The sequence below is a fragment of the Plodia interpunctella genome, chromosome 11, assembly GCF_027563975.2.
Source record: "Plodia interpunctella isolate USDA-ARS_2022_Savannah chromosome 11, ilPloInte3.2, whole genome shotgun sequence".
NCBI lineage: Eukaryota > Metazoa > Arthropoda > Insecta > Lepidoptera > Pyralidae > Plodia > Plodia interpunctella.
In genome coordinates this window covers 9,849,299-9,870,068 of record NC_071304.1, presented here as the reverse complement: position 1 = coordinate 9,870,068, position 20,770 = coordinate 9,849,299, and the positions used below count along the sequence as shown (strand labels likewise).

The 20,770-nt window shown below is 36.6% G+C and overlaps 1 protein-coding gene across 2 annotated transcripts in view; it reads right to left on the bottom strand.

Moving 5' to 3' along the window:
• LOC128673901 (uncharacterized) overlaps positions 1-20,770 on the bottom strand; it is a 36,401-nt gene that overhangs the window by 5,282 nt on the left and 10,349 nt on the right. The window contains exons 1-2 of one of the 2 annotated variants that reach the window (XM_053752068.1): positions 10,746-11,006; positions 316-1,956 (exon numbers count right to left, since the gene is read on the bottom strand). In XM_053752068.1, the coding sequence (XP_053608043.1) occupies positions 316-1,854 (1,539 nt within the window). In that variant the 5' untranslated portion in view covers positions 1,855-1,956; positions 10,746-11,006. Of the gene's footprint in view, positions 1-315; positions 1,957-10,745; positions 11,007-20,770 lie in introns of those variants that run through there. The other variant, XM_053752067.1, reaches the window with a different exon arrangement.

Here is a 20,770-nt window from a genome sequence, read left to right as displayed (position 1 = left end):
ACCAAGTTACCTTCTTCTCAATCTCAATGGACACCTACGTTTCACAATGAATGATGCTACTCAAGACGAAATTGATTCATTGAGCCCAGTGGTAGGTACTGGGTAAAGTGATACTACGTCACGTCTTTATTTATGCTGTAAGGGGTAGACGGAGCCGAGAGTCGAAGACTCGAAGATCAGCTCCTACATAATAATCATCATCAACAGCCATTTAAATTCCTGTCACCACTGCAAGGGCACTGGCCTTCCTTACGGATGGGTAATTGGATTTCTACAATGGATCTAAATACATGTATATTGAAATGTTTGTCTTACCTTTTCTTTAGCAATGGTGGTCATGGAGTTCTTGAATATATTCGGACAGGAGGACGCCCTGAGCCGGTACCTGTTGATGTTCAACATTGCGCCCCTGTACGTCAACGAGTGGCGATGCAACCTCAGGTCTTTGAGGAACGCCGGCGGCTTCTTCGACGAACCTTGCGCCCCTTGCCGGCGCAGCCACAACGATATCGCTGCTTTATCATTCACTGAACTATTATTGCTCTCAGGCGCTTGGGGAGTGGGAGACATAGCTCCTGCTGTAGTAGGCGACATCAAAGCCCTAGGAGGTGATTGCTCGTGTAATCTCCCGCTGTCGCTGAAACTTCGAGACGGCAACATAACTCCAGGGTAATTTTGCGCCAAAATCGCATACGCGCGACCTTTATTCGACATCATTTCGAACACTTCCAGCGAAACCCCTTCTCCGCCAGTCATGAATGTTGGCAAGTCCACTAAAGAACTAAACTGGGGCACTATCGGAGATGTAACTGTTTCGACATCGATTCTATCCGGCGCTTTAGTAGAACCAACCGCACTGCTTTTACTATCCGAGAAACTATCAGCTGAAGAACCATAGCGTTTGTTTCGTTTTCTCTCTCGTCTACGCTTCCTCTCTTTCGCTTTCTCTTCATTCATCGTCGTCGTCCACGGCAGATCCCTGAACAGCAAGCCACAAACTGCTATGTTCAAGAACAATCCCGCCAGTATCAACGTTGTTCCGCGCCAACCGTATTCGTCTAGCAATACGTACGTCAATGGCGCGAATATGAAAGTTCCTATGCCGCTTCCGCAAACTGATATGCCAGTAGCGAGCGAGCGTTTCTTCTCAAAGTAATAAGCGACTATAACCACAGCCGCTACGTAACATAAACTTAAGCCGAAACCGGCCATAATTCCAAATGTGAGAAACAGTGTTTCCATATTGTCGACAAAGGCGGATATGACGAATCCGAGGGTAGCCAGGATCGACCCGAAAATGGTCATGCGCCGGCATCCGTACCTGTCCGTGAGGAAACTAGCGATGGGTCCCGAGAGGAGCGGCATCGCCATAAATATGCCGGCAATCCAGGCCGTTTTGCCTTTCCCCTCGCCGAAATACTCCAAGAAGTGGGGGAAGAATACTCCAAAGCTGAAGGTGATTCCGTCAGCGATGAGATTGACCATAAAGGAGGCGAAGACGACCACCCACCCCCAGCCGCCGTCGGGAGGGCGCGCCTCCGCGATCGAGACGTCTTCATCGTCGGACGAGCTCGAGCTGGAGCTCGACACTGACACTGCCGCAGGAGGAGACTGCGCGTCGAACTGCACATGCAGTGATCTCCCGTTCGCTTTCTTGACATTTTCACTGACACTAACACTGACCGGGGCGTGCAACAGAGGTTCACTCTCCGGTATAGAAGGAAGCGCGCGCGGCGCGGGCCGCGAAGTCTCTGGATCTAAGGCCTCTGGCGAGGCTGGGGTTTCAAGGGTTTCGCGGGGTCCTCCTTCGAGCGGCCGATGGTTCGTCGATGGCGAGACACTCGCGCGGTCCATTCCGGCAAGGCGCGACGAAACTGCGCGCGCAACGGATGCAGCGCCGGCTCAACAGTCCGCCGGGCTTCCATGCGGACACCACACCACCGCCGTGACCTCATGCTGGAACAAAAAATAACAACATGTCATTTAAAATCTTGCCACTCCCTGAACTTCTTATATCTTAACATAATTCATAAATTATGTTATTTATTTTTATTTCTTTATATCGTTTTATACGTCATAAGTGTCAGGCAAATAGTTCCAACAGCTACAAATACCTATCAAAAGATTCTCCAGTGTAGCATAGCCGACATCAATCATGAATCTACTCATAAGTGGACAAAGACCATTGCCATTGATCGAGCGAGCGAACGATGCGATCAATCACGAATATCCCGTACATACAGACTGCGGACGCGCAAAGTGCTAAATCGCTGGTACATCTGCTTGCTGATTGGGATACAAAGGTAGCTCCGAGGCTACAATGGTTTAGTACAGACATGTAGACGTTGCGATAGTGGTTAAGCAACTATAACAATGACCGGTCACGGGATGGGATGGCCCAATACTTAATAAAAAAATGTATTATCTCCTGACAGGTCAAGCCGTAGGTCTCGTCTTTCTTTGCACTAATTAAAATCTTCCAATTAGTATTGGGCCCACGTGGTGGGTCATTTTAATAGCATCATGAGTGGCTCATCGTTCTGTGTTCCAACTCAACTCAACGTGTACCAAGTCCTAACGCTACGAGCTATATCCTTGTCATTCTGTACTAAAGTTACTTTAAAATGTTTTGACTTCAAAATACTCTAATTTGATCAATTTCAACATTCGACAATCTATTTTAATTAAAATTTTTAAAGACACTTAAAGTCGGCTTTAAGTACACTCCATCAACGCGTTTCGTATTTCACTATTTAACTAGGTGATTAATAAATTTAATTAACTTTGTGTAGCTCTGCTTTTCTAAAACTTTCTATTAGGTTTCGAGTTACTTATATGTCGAAATAAAAATAACTAGAAGGAATTTACCAGAATTCGTATCTATACTTTATTAGCATTTCGGTCGTTGAGGCCTCTAAACAACCGTTGCCCAATAAACATTTGTTTATTCGAATACATTAATGAACGCCTGTGAGAATTTTTAAAGCAAATTCGCTACAATGCTAACCTATTTCATAGGAGATAACAGTTAATCAGCATTTTAACTAAATTTATATTCTACTTACGAAATCTAAGTAGGTACAAATCATCATAGAAACAAGAATTAAATAATGCATTTTTTTACATAAAGTATCTCTCCGAAAAGCCGTAATTTTTCAGTCACATTTTTCGAAATCTGAAAAAATAGGATTTTAATTTATAATCCATGCAATATACCCAGCTCTGCACTGCAATGCTACACGAACATAACCCATAAAATATGACGGTAATGAATGCGGGAGCACGGGCACTGACCTGTTTCTAGAAAGGGGTCACCGTGTTGATAATGCAGGTACTCCATTCACCTTTGTATTTACAAAAATTCTAGGTAAGTTCTTTTTATTTAGAAGTTATATTTAAAAACTATATTAATGACTTTATCGATTTCCCACCCAGAAAACAGACAAATAATATTACGAGAGAGTAATATTTAACCGTCGCGATCATTCCGAACAAACAAGTTTGTCAAGAGAAGTCATATAGAACCAGGTAGGGGAAATAAGTAACAAAAATAAATCTGTCGCGGGCTATTTGGAACTGACTGAAATATTTGTTATTGTATTTTGTCGAATATATTAATTGTACTTTTGTGTCTACCGTGTGTAACAACATCATCGATTTATAAAACCCTTGAAAGAGCGACACATTTCATCCCGTGTATTTTCACAAAGTTAACACAGAAGTTAGACCTTCACAGGCACTATCATGTCATATTCTAGATTCAATAATATTTATCAAAGTTACTACTAGCATTTCGGAACGACCATTGCTGAGAAGAAATGTAGAAAGAAACTCATTCAAATAGTGTGGTGTCACTCATGCCTTACCATAATATATTTTGTTATATAACTTACAATACTAGTACCCTAGTTTAATTACCAAAGCGTAAAAGACATGAATAAATTCAAGTAAGTAAAGCCTCATACGTGAACCCCGCAGAAGCCCTTTAATATGTAATGTAACGAGTCTGCAAACACGAAGTTAATTATTCAAAGCTATTTCTCGCAGTTTTCTGTTTATTTAGTTGATATTTCCATTGCTTTAAAATGTGTTCTTTTTAAAAATATACATTATTTTTCATTTATCTCTTTGATAGTTTCTAACAATCACGAAATTAGGTTCTTACATATGAAATTGGCGTTTTGTTGTACTGGCCACTTTAATCTCAAATTTCTCCTCTTTGGTTAGGAATTATATTCTATCTACACATGTATTTGTGTTTCGTTATCTGTCATTAATTTTTTTTTCAGATTTTTCTGTTTGCGTCACTCAGTTTACAAAATGGAAAACTTGAAATATCGCGTTATTTACGAGTACGAGTTCCACCACCAATGCTGCGGAAACCGCTCGAAGGGTTAATGATGTGTATGGCGGTCGTGTCGCAAAAGAAAACACAGTGCGTTTTTGGTTCCAACCTTTTCGTTCTGGAAATTTCGACCTGCAGAACAAGCCCCGTGGACGGCCGGAGACCGTAGTTGATAATGAAAAATTGAAGGCTATTGTGGAAGCGGATCCATCGCAAATCAAGTCCGAGTTAGCTTCAGGCTTCGGTGTTAGTGATAAAACTATTTTAATCCACTTGAAGCAAATTGAGAAAAAGACGGCTATCAAATTAGAGGAGCTTCAATTGGAATGTCTAAGACATCCACCGTACTCCCCGGACCTTGCTCCAACAGATTCCCATTTTTTGCGAAATTTAGACAACTTCTTCCAAGGGAAAAAATTCAACTCCGATAGGGCAGTCCAAACCTTCAAAGATTTTATTGATTCCCGTCCGAATGGTTGTTTTTAGCAAAGGAATCATTGAACTACCTATGAGATGGCAAAAGTGCATAGATAATAATGGTTCTTAGATTAAATAAATATATTATATTAAAAAATATTTAATTTTCATATGTAAGGACCGCTATACACACTGAGCCTAAAGCAGCTTCAGGCCAAATTGCAATAATAAACAGGCCAAATTGTATCTTGTATCTGGTTGTCAAAATCATTAAAGAACATGAAAATATTAAAGGAAAAGATCATTCATTTCATTCACAACATTACTCATAATCCGAGCGAAGAGCCAAACAACTAACCGACACGATGAAATATTTAGTTGCAAATTTATCATAAACCTTGAGGTAAAGGTCGTCAATACTCCATCCGTCCGCGTCTTCCGCGAGTTAGCACAAATAGATCGTGCGATTTTATATAAATAAGATTGTGTCAGTGACCGTAGTCATTCCTGAGTTTATTTTAGGAATCAATGTCGGTTGACATAAAGGATGAAACATCGATGGTGATACGAGTTTCAAAATAAACAATCTGATTTTACGAAATCCTTCTAAAAGCTTTGAAATTTGAACCTTCAAAATAACTTCGTCAAAGACTAGCGTGCCATTTGTTTGAACCTAAAAACTACGATACTGGCAAGGGATGCGTACCAATAAATTATCTGTCTGTCTGTTAATAGTCTGATTATGCCGTAGATCGTGCGAAATGGAGAAAAAGTAGGAATGCCTGCCCTGGGCTCTGACGCTCTATGGCGGATAACATTGAAAAGTAAGTTGGAAAACGCATATCTTTTTCAGAATAGCTAAAAAGATTTTGTTTTTCCTAAAACTGTCTAACAAGACGCCAAACAAGAAGGGTGTGTTCGGAGAAAGAAAGTTGTGAAATCCATTGTTGTTTGACACTCTTCTTTCTCCCCAAACTCCATTTCAACAAGTGAAGATATAATATCTAAGCGGGTATATAATTCTGATATAGACTACTGCGTACCAAGTCGCCATGTACTCGATAAGATGGTAATAGTGGCTAATGCATTGGCTTTGTACACATTGGTGAACTGTTGACTGTACAAATATGTAATGGGACAACGATAACCAACGACGGCGAAAGACTGGCTATATTCCAGACGATGAGCGGTTTACGTCAAGTGTTATAAATAATACGAATATTTGGCAATACATTACACATTACACTACGGGAAGAAAGATATGTAGTATAAATATATAGGATATGAGTCTGTGCTTTTAATTTTTTTATTATTTGCAATATAATTTAACTTTTCAAAAACACACAATTATTTGATCAATAATTAATCAATCGGTTGACCTGAAAATAGAAACATCTTCAAAAATTCTGATTATTATAATGATCGTAAATGAAACAAGGCAATCAGTGAGCCCAAAATAGGTGTAGCACGACCAATGTCGTTCCAGTAATTGCGTAACGGTACGTCAATATAGCGAGCAGAATTAATTGCCTCGGCCGTAAACTTGGCAATGGCGGAAGAATCCTAAAGTTCACTCATCCACGACAAGATGATGCAGTAACACTAAAAAACGGTTTACGGAATATACATAAAATTGTTAGAATGGTAGTAAATTTTAAGTTGAAAACTAAGTTTTATAAAGTTTAATAATTAATACCAGTTAAATAGACCAAACATTAAAAAGTTGCGTGCATAATTGCATATGCATACCTAATCTAGAGGGTTCACAAACAGAGACGTGTTTGTGATTTGCGCAGGTTTTTGTGAATAATGGAAAAGGCGTAATCTATGTTAACCCATATTTACAAATCCTTAAATTATGAGTATTGTTTTACATTAGATACAAAATACAAACCAGTATGTATAGAACAGAGTACAGCAGGCCTACCATCAACTTTTACAAAACACACAGCAAACACTTCAATTTAGGAACCTAAAATGAATCGCATTCATACTAAAAATTAAGTTGATGGTACGAATTTTCGATGCAGTTCAGTTTAGGTCCTAAAGCGGATCGCGTTAAGAGATGATGGTAGCCCCCCTGATTTCTAGAACATACACAAGAATACTACATTAATCGTTGTCAAACATTGAAACATCCTAAAATTTTTGAAACTAACAAATATACTTAACTTGCATAATATTATTCAGATTAATATCTTACTTTATCTCCAATTATTCTCAATTTCTCAATTCTTCGTCAATTAACACCTGGTCGTCAGGCTCATTCTTCGAGGCAGAATAGACGGTAATTTGGTATTCAACAAGCTTCCACAATTCCAGACCACTCGATGTATAAATCTTGCTCGCTTTGCATTTACACGCCCGGTTCATTCATTTTCTTTCGTTAATATTTAGTAGGCGACGCAGCGATATTTTTAAGGATGACTGATAGCGCGTCTGTCGAAAATTTTGCAAATATTTCTTGACGTTTTTATTCAAGAAATATTAAGAAGTAATAACATTTGATAAATGTTTTTTATTTTCAATATTCAAGTTTCAATTTTAGAAACAGACATATTATCCATTCTATCGTGAAATCTCAAACACATAAGTTCTTAAGACTCTTCTCTTCAAAATTATATTTTTTAATGATTCAAAATAATTCAAAGTCATCAATTGGCAATTATCAATATCCACAGCTAGATGTCATCTTTCACAAACACGTAAGGTAGGCTGCAAAAGACCAGTAATACTTTTGAATTTAATTTCCTAAGAATAAGGCGACCGTACAGTCAACCGCACGCCAAGTGACCCCGCATAGTGTATCTCTATGCTGTTGTGATAGCGACGATATTTGCAATGAATTTGGGTAGGTTGATGATGATGTACACTAAAGAAGAATAATTTCATCAAGCACAACCAGCAATGTAAGTCAAGTGATCCTACAATTGAGTGACAACTAGCATCCTGGTCCTAAGTGGGTTTGTCCACTTATCCGTCAACGATTATGTTGAAACAAGACCACGTGCTAGCGCCGGCGACAGAGGGTCTCTGGTCCATTAGATTTGACAGAATGATGAGAGCATAAAAGTAGCTTCAAGAATGTATTATCCAATGCTACTACGTAATCAATCAAATCAAATAAAATAAGAATGAGCTTGATTAAAGATTAGACTATAAGCAAACAGTAACCCAACCAAACTAATAATAAGTGCTTATATTTTCTTGTTTCTTGTTTTTTAAGCAAGCTCCAACACAAGGAAACTAAATGCTCAATTAACGTCTTAAAACCTTACGTGCTAAAGCGCTCAAATTGAATCTGTGAGTAAATCAGGGAATTTAACCGAGACATTAATAAATAAGGCTTTGAGGCACATAACAATAAACCATGTGAAATGTCGGGATAACAGAAAAACTAGAGAATAGTCACATTTTCGCACGCGTTGATTTACTACAAATTGGGGAAGTAACAGTGGGAATTACTCTGTAACACGATAGTGTAGAAGTTATGTTGGGTTGCAGGGCAGATTTGGCAGGCAGCCAATTGGTTGCGTAACGCTATGTAGGCTTTTGGGTGTTATTTATAATATTAAAGGCAGATTCAGATTCATTTATTGCAATGTCACAAGTGGAAATGAAAGATAATAAGTAGGTGACGCCCTGCAAGGGCTCAGCAAACATTGGGGCAGCTAGATGCCATTTACTTAAATATTTAAAATTGTTAGTTAATTGTTTTGTAAAGGCCGAAAATTCGTGTAAAATTTATAAGGATATGTAGGTCGGGAAAGTGGTACCACTTGACTTAATAATTCACGTGTTTATGAGTAATCTAGCGACCGCGTGAAGTGGAGAAGAAAAATTAAGGAGCGCAACCTGGACTTTGACAACCAATGTCGGCGGAAGGAACCGGGAAAACGACAGATAAATATTCAAGCGGCCAATGTTTTTTGTCAAGATTGACAGGATCGCACCGAGTCGATAGAGTGGACAGAACAGAAGACACTTGATGGCTCTCAATAATAATAAATAATTCTAATTTATAAAACAACAAATGTTAGAAGTTTTATTTTTAAGTAAACTGATGGATTTATAAGTGACTACGTTTTGACCTAAATCTTCCAAAGGATTCACACTATTATTAAAATAACACCAAAATCCGTTGCATAATTTTAAAGATCTAGGCAAACATAGGCTGCGCGAAGCTACTTGGCTGGTATACTATGTAGTAATTCATAGTAATAGTAATGCTTACATGAGGACATCATGGAATCTCATCAGAACTAATTCACTTACTTCATTATAATGGATGTATTAATTACAAGGGGTATTGATAAGAAAAATACTTTTAATAGGTCAGGTGCTGGGCATCGAACCTGACGTGACGTCGCGATATCATGTCGGTCATGAGCCAGAGGTCAAGATATTAGTTTTTTTACAACTTTATTAATATTTTTTATCAGCATTCAAGTTTTTGCGAGCGACAGAGCGTTGTAGTCGGACACTGGTATCCGGCTCGAAGGACCATATTATTAACATTTTTAGAAGCTTATCTATTTAGATTAGTGTCCCGGTGTCTGTCTGTAATCAAATCTACACACTTCCCTGTTTGCGATTAAATTGTAATTTCGTGGTAATTATATTCTATAGACTAGCAGCCCGTCCCGGCTTCGCTCGGGTAAAGCCACGGTTATGGGCAATATATTATATTGTGACATTCCATCAACGAATACATAAGTTACTGCCCCGCCTTTTTTGGGGTCGAGTCCTTGAATTTAAAAAGCAGGAACTGGGTTAACCCTCCAGCTGTACTAGCTTGCACTAAAATATAGTTTTTATAAACAGAGCCATCATTACTTTGTAATGATAATGCTGGTCGTCGACATAAGACGAACGAGATGAAATAAGTATCAGACTCGATGTCTTCATAGAAACGGCTTGCTTCTGCTCTGGAATGGCAACAAATGCTACGATTCCCACTCGAGATCCAGAGAATTTCATTCATTCATTCATTTCATCAAATTTTCTTTGTTAATTTGTTCAAATCTTTATGCCAACTATGAATATTATTATTCATAGTTGGCATAAGATATACATATTTAATGTTATTAATAAATAATTTATTAATAAATAACATTAAATATGTATATCGCAATCTCTGGGCCTAAATAAATGTTATATTTCTCAGTATTTTCGCGATAACTAATTAGGGAAAGAAAATAAAAGTGCGTAGTTACTGATAACCTTATTGGAAGATATGACTTTGTCTGCCTAGTTCAATGCAAAATCAATTCGCTATATACAATGGACGTGTAAACAAACATACAGATGAATAACGCTCGTTACCTAAACAATAATTATATTATGACAATAATAGTACAACAACACTTGATGATTTTTTTAAATAGCACGTGGTGTCCCACTGCACTATGTATATTATACTTTGTATAATTCTTCACACACATGGTATTCAATGATGAACCAATAGCAGAGCAACAATAACCAACTTTTCTAACAAGCAAATACAAAGTTTTTCCATGTATTTAATTTTGATAATAGATTTTTAAATAACAAGACCATAGACAAACTTGAAACAAATGAAATGCCAATGGACAATCTTCGCTGAAAAATGTTAGAAGTGACAATGTTTTTCTATTTGGAATATTGGATATTAATAAAATTAAGTAAAGTATTGTATTCATATTTTGATAATGATTAACACATCTCGTGCGATTGTAGACAAAATAACGATTTAGACAGAACAATCACTGTATTTGATTCGATCAACTTGGCCAATGATACAACAACAAATCAAGTTCGCCAAAATTCAACATTTTTGGCATGGAAACGGGACGTCTTAAAGTCATTAAAAGATTATTTTTATCCCGAAAACATACCAAATAACCTCAAAATTTCCAGCTCGTGGCACGCAGTATTTACAAATAACACAAGCAAATATAGAAAGTCGGTAATACGCCAATATGTAAATAAAAACAGCACGCACCTCAACAATCGTCATTTTGGCAGCCAAACACTACCGCTTGCCAAAACTTGCACTAAACAAAACTGACATTATCACATAAAACACATAAAAATCACTGTTATCTCTACTGGTATTTGATTATCACTACTAAATCCTGTTCATAAAAACTTTCATCATGTTAAGAAAAAAAAAATTGGCGGGAAAATATTGTCAGATTTTTTTTAAAAGGGAGATATGTCACTTCTGACGGTCTTAGCACAACTGGCTACAGCACAGACGAAACGCGCTCGCTTCGAGTGTCATTATTTAATAGGCAGATAAAAGATTATCTACTGAGGTGTCCTCAGTCAATAAGATATTAAATTACGTATTTATCTTTGAATGGCGAGCGGCCTGAAGGTCAAGGGGCAAATTTCATCGTGTAGTGGTACAATATGCTCGAAAGTGATGCGATTAGCAAAACTATTTTCATCTGACGCGATTATTTTGGGTTTAAAGTGTGAACGATGTAGCATGACCAAGATGTTAACAGAATTAATTAGCAACCCCATTATTGTGATATCATTCTGTTATATTTGCGGCATAAACCAGCTGGGATCAGTTCTTATGAATGCGAACGAGACTTTATCCATCCACACTTCATGTAAAACCATATTAAGATTCAGAACTGATGGACGATTTTTTGCACGTGACGATGAAATGGCTCATGCTGATATTCCTCTCCTCATTAGGTCGAAACCACATCAAAGGATGCGCAAAACTGTGATGATGCATGAGACATGTTTATAGCTAGCTTCGTCGGTACCACTGATTAGGGTTAAGTGTTAAGTCGAGTGAGAAGTCTTCTCAAAAGTTTGGGCCACGAATTATTTTCACAATCTAGTAAGAAAGGGCTGTGTCAGTGTTGTGTGCTTTAATACTGCCTACATTCTGCAATGGATGCATCTTATTTTAACCGCAAAAGTTTACATGTTCTTTGCTTTAATCAAAGAGAATCAACCAATGGCTGGACTCCAGCGACAAAAGCTTAGCAATACAAAATACTTCATTGCACTAAAATATACAAGGAAGCAATATGCAGTATTGTGCATTTATTTATGATTTTAGACATAACCTCTCTTAATGAAGCGTGAGTGAACTAAACAGTAACCACACAACACGCGTAACATACGCGCTACGTCCGAGTTTCGTAACCGGCACACATTCGAAGATAAATGTCGCCAAGCGAGATAACGTCAGGACAGTAGTAAAATCTGGAAGCTCTAATTATAAACATGATATGATCGAACACATGTCTTGTTTAGGTCCGCTTGTAATTATTGACACCGACAGATCCATGTTGACAGTCCAAGGCAAGAAATTTGCATATTTTGCAAATGGAAAAACTATACACTACATTTTGCACAATTTGTCTTGAAAATGATAGGATTGATAAAAGTAGACACCTAAATTTTTGGGGGCTTCAATGCAAATAGGAATAAATAGAATAGAATAGAATAGAATCAATATTACAATATATTAATTATTAATTCATCAATATATTGCTCCTAATTTTGAGAGTAACTTCAAACCAAAGCCCAAATCGGTCCAACCTAGGACCCCTTTATATATCGACTATACTTTATCAAATCTAAACACCGCTGCCATTTTCCAGGTTCAACAACAAAGGTCGAATAGAGATAGCAACCAGCTGACTGAGTTGAACATCACATAAGCAGCAGCGTCATTACTCATTACATAATATTATTCCTCGAATAAGATAAAAGCCAGTCCAAAATACGAAATTTACATTTACAAATGGAAATACATCGATGTGTCTATTATTGTCTTAATGATTCCAAGGAAGGCATAAACAGATGGTAAATGGCTAGCCAATTAGGACGCTCCAAGTCTACCTACAATGCTTGCAGCATTGCCATTTTGCCACTCTAATTCCCATTAGGCGCATCATTCTTGGTTACTTAAAAGCGTAACTACTAAACTTACCTTCACCGTATCTCTAATAGAGCACAAGAAAATTAGTACTGCATAGTAAAATGCTTCAAAATCAAAGAGGATTAGAGTCTGTACTAATCATGCTCCCGTAATCCTCCGAGATGTCAAAAGAAAAACATATAGGTTTATCTAATTTAGTTTTGGAAGTCATTGAAATAAAAAAAATAAAAAAACAAATCTATCTACAAGAAAATCTTCCAAATACAGTGGGAACATTTTCGTTTGAAGAATAAAATACGTAACACTGGCAAAACGAGGGATAATCCGATAGGCTTATCTTATGTTTCCATTTTGTTTTTTCGTTTTAAGACTGATTCAGTAAACATAGGAATGTTTATTTTTTTCTATTATGTATTTAGCCAAAAGAAAGGATCTGGTCCGCAATTACAACTATGCTCTATGATGGCCTAGTTTGGAATTATTTAGCTATTTCGCCCGACATTTAGCTATCATTTCCATCCAGTGCCATCATCTCAGTAATCCAGATCCACCCGTCCTATATACGGCTTTACGATACGAGCACTGTTTTTATCTCGAAATGTCGATTTTACTTCACAGATAAAACATTCATATGTATTGTATAGTTCTATAGCTTCTATAGTGAATTGAATTTCTTCGCCGTTTTTACTACACAAATTGAACTTTGTATTTTTTTTACACGTATGATATATAAATAAAATTAATAAATAATCTTTAAATTCTCTCAATCTTAGATTCAGCAACCGTCCGAAACCCCGAAGGCCATCTATGAGAGGTTCAAATCACGACTACGGGTTACATGAAATATATGGTACATGCATAAAACTTCAATTAGATAATATTATTATTTCATTACATTTCCCTTTGTCTTTTACCCTCTCCCTGTTTTTGTTGTTTGTGCCACTCTAGCTAGTAAGCTACGTAGTTACTAATTCAGAACTATTCTGCTTTCAGAGATTTGGAAGTCAAACGCGAGACCAGTCGATATTAATCTATATTATTAAATAGTTAATTTCATTGGGTTAAATGGCCTTGCGCTAGCGTCCCCAACTACGAAATAAATAATAAGGCTTTTTCATTTAAGATTGGCGTCATTTTTCTTGTTTCACATTTACGTCTATCTTTTCCTCTACAATGTTGATATGTTCTCTAAGTAGGCATAAGACGATACGCCACAGCGATACGCAATTTCGTCGTATCATGTGACACTTCGTCACGGTCCGCTGATCTGGACACAATGGCAGACACGAAATTTATTTGTCTGCGCCAAAGAACAACTTCGTATATAGACGCCATAGCAAACATTTTTGCACATCAGCCCAAAAAAGAGAACTCAAATCTCTCTCTTACACGCGTTATATGAGTGCACCATTAAGTGGTTTTGTTGAATTAAGGAGTGAAGTACCTATATAACTATTTTACTTCTTGGAAAATTTTTAATCACAAGTTCTTTATGCAAAATCTTATTACCTACTTCTTCATTGTAGTTTTTTCATAACAAAATTTATGATTGAGACGTAAAGACATGTTATTGATTCTGTATGTTCGTTCGAATTTGATGCTAAAATTCTGAAGATCTCGATGTAAAATAGCCCTATTGTTAACAGTCTCCAGAAGTTTTATTGACCTATGCTACGCCCTTGAGTGTAACACGACGAACGTACATTCAACCGCACATCATGTTCCTCTAAATTAGTACATAATGGCCGTAACAACGGCTAATTTTCAGTGAATTTGGGTATATTGATATACTGTACTTATTGTAAATTCAAGTGAGAATCAGTCATAATAAGATGGCAACTTAATTTTTTTCTAATTACCAGTCCATCAAACCAATCCATCTAAATTATAATATCACAATCACTGTGAATGAAACTTGGTCAAATACAAAGCCTAATATGATTAGTGATTAAATTATCTGCACCCAGAATGACTTGATGGCGGTCGACAATATAGCTGTAAAAATGACATTACATCAGGGAAATTTTGAATGTATCGAATTGGACACATCGAAACACCAAATTATTATAATAATATATATATAAAGAAAAAATATTAAATTAAACCAACTCTGCTAGTAAAACCAATAAGGTTCCTAAAGTCTAAAGCATTACAATTACAGTTAATTTAAAGCTTTACTAATTGTATTTTCATAAATGTTATGTGTATGTATGTATCATAATGACCAGATCTTGTCCCAGACGAGGTCACTGTACCTTTTACAGTTGTCTTTTCCTTGGAATTAATACGGTTGATGAGGTTTTCCATTTAATGTCACTAGTCACTACCATCATATTACAAAACAGTTTTCTCTCTAATTTTATGACATTTTGAGAGCTTCTTATAAAACTGTAGGTAATACAAATACTTTTTTCGTTCAATCATCAATCATTTTGCGTTCGAGGTATTGTATTGATGAAATAGATATTCCCAATGTACTTCTTAACGTATGGGCTGTTTCTTTTCATGTAAGTAAATTGGCCTTTATATAGCAATGCCTTTTATAGTAGCCATTGAAAGCCAAGCCATTTCTCGAGCTATCAATAAATTTGGACTGTATAGTATAGACGGAAAATAAATACGAAGAAATGGCGAAAGAAAGCTAATTGCTTTGATCGTATGAAAAGAATTCACAATACTGAACGAGAGGAAATATTTGAAAATAGTACTTAACATTAATAAGGTCCGCAAATGTAGTGTTATTCCCAGTCCAGACCTTTATATATACTTATATTACATATTATTACTCTGAGCTAAGCAAATAACCATTTATTTCCACGGTAAAATATATACATATACGACCATGTAGCCTGGCTATTGTTACCTTTAACATTACCCTATTTTGTCTGAACTTCTCTTTGTTCATATTCAATACATTAATTGAGTATACCTTTTGTTTTATAATCACAATGTGTTGGACTATTGTCTATGAAACAAATTATAACATATGGTCAATCAACTATATGTTGTATTTCGGTTTCTATCTTGTCCACTGCTGGACATATGCTTCGTGCAAAGTGTACTACCACTATCGATATTGAGCTTTACGCATCCATTCGTACCCTTTAAATTCTCTCAATCTTAAGATTCAGCAACCGTCCCCCGAAGGCCACTTCGCTATTTAGGTCAAGTTCATTGTGTCAACGTTAATTCTCATTTCACTAAAATTGATGGATATTCATTTAAATTTAATGTCTCCTAATACGATAAAGATTAAGAAATTAACAAATTGATAAATCATTCTGACGATGCGTTTAACGAAAAGGCATCGTGTTTCGCTTTAGCTCCAAAGTCGGCCATTGTTGTTGCTGGAGACGAAAATGCCAGGACAGATTGTTGCGAGAAAATTAATATAAATTTTGACCTTAATGCCATACTTGACGAGATTATATTGAAGTTGGAATTGGGAGACCCAAATTTATCAAAAATCACCGTATTACATATAGACATTATGTAAGTTGACATGCCAATAACTGTACAAATATTTTAACATCATAACACCTAGACAGAAGATTGATACAGCAGTGATAAAAATATATATCGTTTGCTGCCCGCTAAGTGTTAAAGCTTATGTATTTTATAAGTATTTTTTCTTAATTTTATTTAAATTCTAATTTTACTATACGTATATTTTATAAAATTTATATGTACGGTATGTATAATTGAAAGGAGATTGAAGGATATTTGACAAGCAATGGGCATCATTACAAAGTATGAGCTTCCGACAGTTTTTGAAATGAAATTTATAATAACTTTTAATACCTTAAAAATCAATCAATGGGAAATTTAATCGAAATGATATTTGAGAAATTCATTGCTTAAAATTCTGCCCTTTCGTCTTTGTGACTAAAATCATTCCAAGGGTAATGTGATATATCACGGAGTTCCCCAAGGACGCTTCTTAGGCCCTTCATGAAATGTGTCCATTGATATGTTAAAAGCCGAGCTGTACACCCTATACATATTTAGACCTCCACGTGACTGAATTTTCAAGACGCGATTTAGATCATTTTGTGTCTTGAAAATTCAGTGTAGTAAGTTTCTTATAGGCAAAAATAAAGATTTTACGAAGAACATAACAAATAATATACACTGTTATAATTAAAAGTTAAAAATACACATACTCAAAAAATATTTCATTGTTTCATTGTTTGATGGACTAACCCAATCTATGTGGATTTTTTTGTATAAAATTCACGTACCTACTACTACATTATTTGTAAAACATTAAAAACCGAAAAACGAAAATCAAATTCTTTCCACAAAGTGATTTTTATATTGCCGCATTGCTGTATCCGTAGGGGGAGCACAGACCACACGAGTAAAGAATCGGAACTGTGACCAAATTTCTAATAGAACGTGCAAAATTATAATGATTTTTATGTTATAAGACGACAAATGACTAAGCGATAAAAGCTTTATTTTCTCACAATTTAGTATTGTAACTGGTCAATGAATCTCCTTTATATGTATTTATATGCTTGTGCCAAAGACTCCGCTATGTCTTAGCTCTAAACATACTATGCTTCCATCTTATGTATGAAATCTATATAAATGAATCCTATCATATTGTAAAAAGAATTCCCCTTGTCGCGTCCATCTGTCTTTATGAACTAGCTAGTGACTAATGGCTAGTGTCGTTGTACAAAACAAAAACAAAACCACTTATTGCATTTGTGTGAAGCTTAGCTTCTGTTCCGTTTATTCACTCATGTGGTAGAGCCCAGCGCCCTTTGCCGGGCCGCGAGCTGCCAAGGTCAAGGTCAGCGAGGACAGCCCTCCCGGACCCAACTATTTTCGGTCAACTCTTAACTTTTGACTTTCAGTTGGCAATCGAGCGATTTAACATGAACTATGGTTTATTGTTCGGATTTGGAATTATGTGGGAATGTGTTTGTCTTTAAACACGTCATCTACACATACATTGTCTACTATTGTTTCAATATAGCCGAATACTTTCGATGTGTTACAAATTTTCATCCCAATTCCACCATTTAGCCCATCATCCTGCTCAACGTGGCCTTCAATCGAGTCGCACAATCATATTTAATCTACTTTTTCATGTGTTCGCTTTCCTATCCATCTACTGAGTCATATTCGTCTCATTTTTATCGTCGTCTCTTTTAATTACACCAGCAACGTTTACCTCTGAGTTTCCAATATTTTCTCACCGGAGGATCCCAAAAAAGAACAAAAACCTTCCTTTAACAAAATTCTAATAGTCAATGGCTTTATAAAAGAGATGGCGCACATACAACGAATGATAATCCGCAGCTAACACCGCGAGGTGCACCTGACAATACAAAATGTTTTAAGGGTAACAACAAATTTACGTTTACTAAAAATAGTGTAGTGTGAAGTGTAAAGTTAGAACATCTATCGTTGAATCAAAAACATGTTTCTAATTACGATTGATTACATAATTTGTTATCAGCTCGTGGGTTATCGCACTGCGCTGGAAGGTCGGTAGACCTACTGGGTATTTCTATACCCAGTAGGTCGGTAATCTCGGTGCCTCTGCACCGAGATTCGCCGTCATAGATGGCATGCGTCGACTCGAGAACGGTAGCCGTCAGGGGGAACGTGTCATATAGATATTCATAAATTGTGTTCATTATGATCGGCCATTGAATTGAAACGTCTCCACGCCTGGGGTACTGGCCTTCCTAATGGATGGATAGTAACATGTTATATCATAAGCTTTTAAATAGTTTTACCTATCCCATTGTTTGTAATCAAATAAGTCACCTAAATCCGCTTGTCCTATAGGGTTGAAATTTTCCATGCCTTGATGGTGCACCCGGGATTCTAACGAGGGAACTCCTCAACAGTTTACAGCACGGACATGATATTTTTATCACGCGTTGAATACAACAAGATCTCTATGAGGACATGAAAAGTTTGTCGCAAAAATTACTAATTAAAAATTAATTCAGAAAACAGTCTCAGTATTCAACTTTAAAATGTCGGAAATGAAATCCAGTAGTTACTTAAAAATATTACTTCATACTTATTACATTTAACAACGGCATTAAGGTTTATCACCAGTTGCATAATACAGAAGTGCAAACGCGACTGGTAAACATATTGAGTGACACATAACATGCACGCTCTGGGAACGGGGACAAAGATGACACGCTTTGTCAAACAATACTCTGCTTAGTGGATATAGCCATTGTTTTAAGCAAACGTACTCATTGTAAAACGAATTCAATACATACTGTACTATTAAGAGGTTAGGTCAGTAACATTTTGAATGGAATTTCGTCACCAACAAAAAATAACATTATACAATTGAAAAATGTAAGGTAAGGTCTCTCGCTCTCTCTCTCTGTCATCTCCACATCTCTGTAGCGTTTGGGGCTCTGACGCCGCAAAGCCGCGTCAGCGTAATTTTGAAAATTCAGCAGTGATGTTACAGCCGGCCGTCTTCCTGACCTTCCTGAATGCTACTAGGGAATGCTATTATTGCCTTTCAGCTGTCTAGGCTATGTGCCCCTTAGTCGCCAACACGACATCCGCGGAAGGACATGGAATGGTCCTATTCTAGGGCCAAACCACAGTGTAAGGTCTCTACGTCGCTCATCGGCAACTTTATCCGAAGCAGCGACACTACCGAGCGTTTCTGGCTCCATCCATATAATAAAGTGCTCAGTAATCCTAAAGATGTTTTTTGGCAATAAAATTGTAATAGGTCAAATAATAAAGAAACATATTGTACCTGTCTTATACTAACTAATATTATAAATGCGAAAATAAGTTTGTTACCTCTTCACGCTATATTTACTCAACCAATCTTCTTGAAATTTTGCATACATGCAGATTAAAGTATCACGAAGTATCTTTCATGTAAAATAACTAAGGAAAATAACTATACCTGTGAGGAATTTACACGGGCGAAGCCGCGAGCACTAGCTAGAATATATGACAGGCCGGTTCAAAATTGTAACAGTTGGAGACAAATTTATTATTATATAACTTGTTTGTTAATGTTTATCCTATCTAAACAATGAATATTATGATTATGACTATGACGTAGAGGTAAGAAACACGTGAGATTGTATTCCAAACACGTGTACCAGCAGTTAAGTAAACAGTAGCGAATTTTCTTATACACTAAACATTTACATAGCAACTTTACGTACACTACAGCTGAATTTGCACTGATTATGTAGTTAGAGAAAATGTTTGTGGTTGTTAAGATGAGTATTTTAGGAGATTAAAACTATCGACACTATCCACATTAATATTATAAAGAGTTAATTATTGTAGATTAGAGTGTAATGGAAATATTTAACACTACGTCCGATTTCCAAAATTTGTATCATTAGGTAGCATTACCATAAACATTATCGTTGAGTGGTTTTTTATCCAGATATAAAAAAATCAAGTGAGTACAAATAAAACGAAATTATAATGTGAACGATATTGATCCAGGGTATAAGGGGAATAGTATATATAATACATTCTGGAAGGAAAGAAAGAGGAGAACCCAAGACCAATGGGATATCAAGGGATTACGTTTGGATCTTCATTGGTTTTATCTTAAGTATATCAACTATATCTTCATATTGAACTAGCTGCGTCCCGGGGCTTCGCTCCCGTGGTAATTTCGGGACAAAAAGTACCCTATCTGTACCCTATATTTTTCTAGGTTATTTTCTACCCGTGTACCAAATTTCATAACAATCGGTCCAGTAGATAATGCATGAAAAGGTAACAAACAAACTTACTTTCCCATTTATAATATTAGTTGGGATTTTAGTACTTATCTTCCGTTCTTAGAACTGTTCAGAGATGAACCCTTTTCATTTTATTGATTCGATCTTCGACTGTCGATTGAAACTGTCCCATCGCGACGAAAATAGTTTGACCCGTATAACAGAAATACGAAGCGTCTTGTCTTACTGTAATCCGTTTAGTTCACGTGGACTTTAAACTAATTTACCTACACGCGGCTTCTGAGAGCCTGGTGGCGTGGTAGACAGTTTGTCATAAGAGACATTTGCTTTTTTTATTCCGAGAAAATGCATGTATTATTTTGCATGCAATGCGATTGACCATCTCACAAG